Below are 6,000 nucleotides of genomic sequence, written 5' to 3'. Positions count from 1 at the left end.
TGTTTTTTTTTTTTCCAAGTCATTATTACACAACACGAATCAGTAGGTTCTTCCTGTTTTACTCTTATGTTCCTTGACCTGAACAATGTTACGGATGACAGTACAGTTCCCAGAAGGTGCTAATTATACATAAACAAACTGGTAACGTCATCTCTCCGAGAACGACTGTAGGGTATTCCAACCGGTTGCAGTTTGAATCCTTACATACCTGATTAAGTAATCACCTTAAATATGATGCACTTGATGCACTTGACTCGGGTAATTTCATGGGAAACTTTGTTCAAAGAAAATTAATTACAAAGAATAAATGGAAGAAATGGAAGTAGGTCATACAATTATTTTCATTACAAATTTGTATGTGAACCTCAGTGATCCCTAAAGGAATGGTTCACCCAAAAATGAAAATTTGCTGAAATTGAATCACCCTCAGACCATCCAAGATGTAGACAAGGTTGTTTCTTCATTCAGAAGTTTGGAGAAATGTAGCATTACATCACTTTGCGTACCAATGGATCCTCTGCAGTGAATGGGTGCCGTCAGAATGAGAGTCCAAACAAGTAATCCACACAACTCCATTCCACCAATAAACATCTTGTGAAGTAAAAAGCAGCATGTTTGTAAGAAACAAATTCATCAAGCCATTTTTTTTTTTTACTTCAAACCATTGGTCCTGGTTACAATACAAGTCCTCTCTAAGCATTATATCGCTTTCTCCATTGGTAAAAAAAATAATCTTATCTGAATCGGGAGAGAAATAGGCACAGATTTAGCAGCGTTTACAAGCGAAAACAGTCCAAAACAGTTCAAATGTTTTGGTAGGTTTGATGTGAGAGGACATAAGAGGTTGGATTTTTTCCACTATAGAAAGTGTTATTATGGATTATGGACTCATATTTTGGCCAGAAGCGATGGTTTAAGGTTAAAAACATCTTGAAAGACGAAAAGAAACTCATGAAAAAATATTGAACATTGAATAAAGAAAAAAAAAAAGTCGTCTACATCTTGGATGATTTGACGGTGAGTACATTTTCAGCAAATTTTCATTTTTTGGTGAACTATTCCTTAAGAACCTTTTGATACAGTACTCAACTGTATGTATTATTTTTACCAGTGTCACAAATAATCTCAAGCCAGCTGCAACAATTTTTATAATGTGACCTTTTGCCTTGTCTTAAACCACGCTAGAATATTGAATCCTAGTGAAGTGCTAGGATCAAGAGGGTCACGGTAAGAGACATGTCAGTTTGGTTTTAGGCCTCTGCCGCCAGCCTGTGTGCTCCCTTTCATTTGTTGCGGTGCTGACGGACATTACGCAGACTGGGGGTGTTGGCCTTGAACTTGCCTTTCCCTCCCGCTCCGCTTTCTCCCCCATTCACTCACAGCTGCGTCTGCTACAGTTTCCTAGGCAACCGTTATGCTGCCTGCCTAGCAACTGGTTTTCCCTCCCCCTCCCTCCTTGCAGATAGAGAGAGGGGTTGATGATGGGTGCTGGGAGAGACAAAGAACCCTATGTGTGTTTATCTAATGTGGATCATGGAATAGGAAGCAGCGTAGGCATCCTCTGTGGAGCTGTATTGTCTAAGCAGCTACACTCGCCGGTCCACTAGTAGATCTGAGATCTAAGGGGAGCAGATGTTAGTAGGTATGAGTGGGGACAATATTTTGAAATCCTGCCACACCTTCATTCATAAAAGCAGAATGCCTAATAAAAATTACACCTCAGTGTTTACAAATCAAGACCAGCTTTATATTGTAGAAGTGCGCATTGTTTATTGGAAAGTTTGTATAGTTAAAGTACAGGATAAAACCACACATTTTATTACGTCATCATAGTCAACAGCCAACCAATAAATATATAAACAAAGTGTGGTAGTGCCCCCACATGGTAATATTTAAAACATGAGACATGTTAAGTGTTTTAAAGCAACAGTTCACCCAAAAATGTAAAATGGATAAAATGTATTCATACTCGGGTGGTCCAAGATGTAGATGATTTTTTTTCTTCATTACAACAGATTTGGATAAATTTAGCATTACATCACTTGCTCACCAGTGGATCCTCTGCAGTGAATGGGTGCCGTCAGAATGAGAGTCTAAACAGCTGATAAAAGCATCACAATAATCCAAGTAATCCACATGACTCTAGTCCATCAATTAACGTCTTGTGAAGCAAAAAGCTGCATGTTAAGATACCTGTTCAGGATTAAGACTTTTTTAACTTGAAACCATAGTGTTTCCTCTAGTGAAAAGTTTGTCTTGTCTGAATCAGGAGAGAAAAGTCAAGCACCGTTTATAAGCAAAATCACTTCTAAGCAAATATGTCTATGGATTTAGATGTGAGAGGACAACATGGGACGGACATTTTCACTGGAGGAAGCATTATTATAGATTGTGGACTGATATTTTGGCCATTAAATTTAAAACACATTAATGGATTTTTTTTTTCTTAAACATGCAGCTTTTCGCTTCACAAGATGTTAATTGATGGACTGGAGTTGTGTGGATTACTTGTGGATTATTGCGATGTTTTTATCAGCTGTTTGGACTCTCATTCTGACGGCACCCATTCACTGCAGAGGATCCATTGGTGAGCAAGTGATGTAATGCAAAATTTCTCCAGATCTGTTCAGATGAAGGAACAAATTCATCTACATCTTGAATGGCCTGAAGGTAAGTACAAAACTTCAGCAAGTTTGAATTTTTCGGTGAATTATTCCTTTAAATGTTGTTAATGATAATAGTATTAATAATAATCATCATTTATAGACTACAAAAACTGGTCATTTGTATTATTAATTTCTGTTTCACACTTTTCAGACTGACTTTTTGATGCCCACCCCCTTTTTAACATGGCTGCTTACACTTAATTAAATTAATAAGTGTATTCCTACACAAACAGATAAACCAAGCACAGATCAGCTCAATCAACCTGCAAACATCTGCCCAAAAGCCATGGTTTTAAAATACAGAGCAGAATTTAGGCAGCTGAGCCTGTAAACCTTTTGTTTCGATCCACTGCTGCTTGCCTGTGTCTTTTTGCATTGCTTGCATGTTTAACATTGAGCATAAATGCATTCGTGAATCAATAACTTTGTCTCCTGCAGCTTTAAATAGCTACAGAAGTGCTGATGTTGACATTGAACATAGCTGCGATAAACTGTCTGGCAGACAGTGAGACTGTGGGAATCTCTAGAGGAAATAAATTCAGACATTTTTGTTTCATTTTGCTCTACTACTCACTCCTTGGTACACGAACAACACCACTCCCTACTGAAACCGAATGTTTCTTTTAGCTTTGTATGTTGAAGTCACACCTTACTATAGGGAATCAATGACGTTCACTCTCACATCTTTAAATAGCCACTTTGGTGCTGACGCTGCCATTGAAGTTGTTGCTGTAATCAGCCACTTGGTCTTCAGCACTGTGGGAGCCAAATATACTGTTACCCTGCAAAGAGCTGCAACTACTGAGTATATGAGGGTGTTTTGATTGCCAGAGTTCAATATCTAAAATGACAAACAAATATTATATATACTACTTTGGCAGTAGTGAGAAAGTAGAAAGTATTTTGATATAACAAATATTTAGATAAAAGCAGAAAATATTAGGCTACAATTTAAAATAACTGTTTTCTATTTTGAATATATTTTAAAATGTTATTTATTCTGTAATGCAAAGTTGAATTTTCAGCATCATTACTCCCATGTTCAGTGTCACATGATCCTTCAGAAATGATTCTAATATGCTGATTTAAAGAAACATTTATCAATTGTAACATCAGTTTTAAACACAGTTGTGCTGCTAAATATGTTTGAGGAAATTATTTTTTTTCAGGATTATTTGATAAATATAATGTTCAAAAGAAAATAATTTATTTGAAATAGAAAATAGTCTTGTAATGTATTTACTGTAACTTTTGATCAATTTTATGTATCTTTGCTGTATAAAAGTATTAATTTCTTTGTAAAAATCTTACTGACCGCCGACTTTTGAACGGTAGTGTAAGTACACATTTAAACAGTATAATTTGAGTGTGTGTTTAAATTAACTTCAGGGCAGTAATAAATGATTTTAAAAAATGCAATGCAGATTGTTCATTTTTGAAATTTTCTAAACCGAAAAGGTTTAGATTGAATTGCCATTTGTGAAGGTTCAATGTTGCCGGTGTTAGCTTAACTTAAACAAAGCACCATACGCTACAACAGTAGACACCGAAGACAGCAGAGCTTTTCACAGTATTTTTAATTTCATCCAGCATGTAGCGAACATTACTAGTAGAGCAGACAGGCATATTAAACATTCACATAAATTAAAAATCACTTAGATTGCCAGCTGTTCCAGTGAACAACCAGCTGGCTTCTTATATTTGTCTGTTCTAATCAGAAAAATGGGTTTCTTTCTTTAGATAGTCCAGAAGACAGGTGGGACAGATGAGTTCAGTTCACTTTGGAGAGCTGATGTTGGGAGAGCAGTTTTTTGAGCTGGGCCACTTCTTCAGTCAAAGCGCTAATCTGGAATCTAATAGCACTGTGAATTTCTGTATGCCTGTGAATTGAAGCGTTATTCTGAAGTGCTGTTGAACAAGCTGATGGCATTGTGTGTGTTTGTGGCCTCCATAAACCCTCTGTAGTATTCTCCACTGGAAGAAGGACCTCAGCATCAACATCTTCAGTTCCACATGGCATCTTGAAAGACCTTTCATACGGTTTGCTTGCCATCCTAATGAATTTGTATCCACTGCTGCGATACTGCTTGGCTGTTCACCAGCTTTGTAAGAGGATTGTCGTATATGTTCACCTACAGCATCATCTGAAAGCTCTGGGCTCCCAATGCTTGACCCTCCAGGCATGAAGAACCCATAGTTTTGCACCCCATCTGGACCACCATGATCCGAGATCGACAACAGATGACCAAAAGTAGGTTGAGAGTTTGTATTGGGTCAGTTGTAGCGTATTGCTGGAAATGTTTGGTTATGTGAACCAAAGGAGCAGGTCTGTGCTGGTGAATCTGTGGGATCTTTGATCAAACCGAATTTGAACTTAAGTGCCAGTAGCTCAGCTTTCAGACGTGCATTGTCTTCAAGAAGAGCCAGAACATTGTTTTCTACCGCCTTGTCGTTGATGCGGCGTTTCTCACGTGAACGCCTGGCAGCTTCGTTGTTCTTTTTGCGCTTGTCCCAATAACCTTTGTCTTTTTTATCAGGAAGCATAGACTCACGTTTGCGACACATTGCGATATGGCTGTCAGTCTCAGAGCTTTCTTGGTGTTTCAGAACTCTGGGATGGATAAGAAAGGAGCGGGCTAGCATGCTGCTGGACATTAATATGGAAACAGCTTCTTCTGTGAAGGATATAGCTCCATCCTGACTGACTGGATCAAGTATTTCTTTAGGGTACATCACTCTCTGTTCTGCCAGCATGACGCTTTGGTCCTTCATGCTTTGAGTCTGGGGCTTAATGTATGTGAGAAACAGTGTTGCCAACTTCTTTCAATGGAAAGTAGCTAAACCCTGCCGGCAGTGTTGCCAACTTCTTTCAGTGGAAAGTAGCTAAACCCCCCCTGAAAAGTCGCTAAATGTCGCTAGATGACGTCATACACTAATTAGCATATTCATGACGTCAGTGCGTTGTATTGTCTTGCCTCCCTGTGCTCACGTACTGCATTTTAATGCAGCCAAATTCTCAATAAAACTGTTTTTATTAATATATTTCACTGTTTCTGTTGTCAGACAACGGAATTAATATTATAGTGACTGAAATGCGGTCCATTAAAGGGGTCATATGACGTTGCTAAAAAAGAACATTATTTTGTGTATTTGGTGTAATGAAATGTGTTTATGCGGTTTAAGGTTAAAAAAAACCACATTATTTTCCACATACTGTACATTATTGTTTATCCTCTATGCCCCGCCTTCTGAAACGCATCTATTTTTACAAAGCTCATCGGTCTGAAAAGCGAGGTGTGCTCTGATTGGCCAGCTATCCAGTGCGTTGTGATTG

The 6,000-nt window shown here is 38.1% G+C and overlaps 2 protein-coding genes across 2 annotated transcripts in view; one reads left to right on the top strand and one right to left on the bottom strand.

Moving 5' to 3' along the window:
• Positions 1-6,000, top strand: part of LOC107659969 (uncharacterized) — a 49,326-nt gene that overhangs the window by 23,966 nt on the left and 19,360 nt on the right. The window lies entirely within an intron of this gene.
• Positions 4,867-5,485, bottom strand: LOC107659971 (nuclear factor interleukin-3-regulated protein-like). Its single transcript, XM_016449107.1, has one exon. The coding sequence runs from the start codon at positions 5,436-5,438 to the stop codon at positions 4,941-4,943; it is 498 nt and encodes a 165-aa protein (XP_016304593.1). The 5' UTR covers positions 5,439-5,485; the 3' UTR covers positions 4,867-4,940.

Source organism: Sinocyclocheilus anshuiensis, unplaced genomic scaffold (genome assembly GCF_001515605.1).
Source record: "Sinocyclocheilus anshuiensis isolate Anshui unplaced genomic scaffold, SAMN03320099.WGS_v1.1 scaffold55, whole genome shotgun sequence".
In the NCBI taxonomy this organism is placed as follows: domain Eukaryota; kingdom Metazoa; phylum Chordata; class Actinopteri; order Cypriniformes; family Cyprinidae; genus Sinocyclocheilus; species Sinocyclocheilus anshuiensis.
The sequence above is the reverse complement of the archived record's forward strand: the minus strand, read 5'-3'. Positions and strand labels throughout refer to the sequence as shown.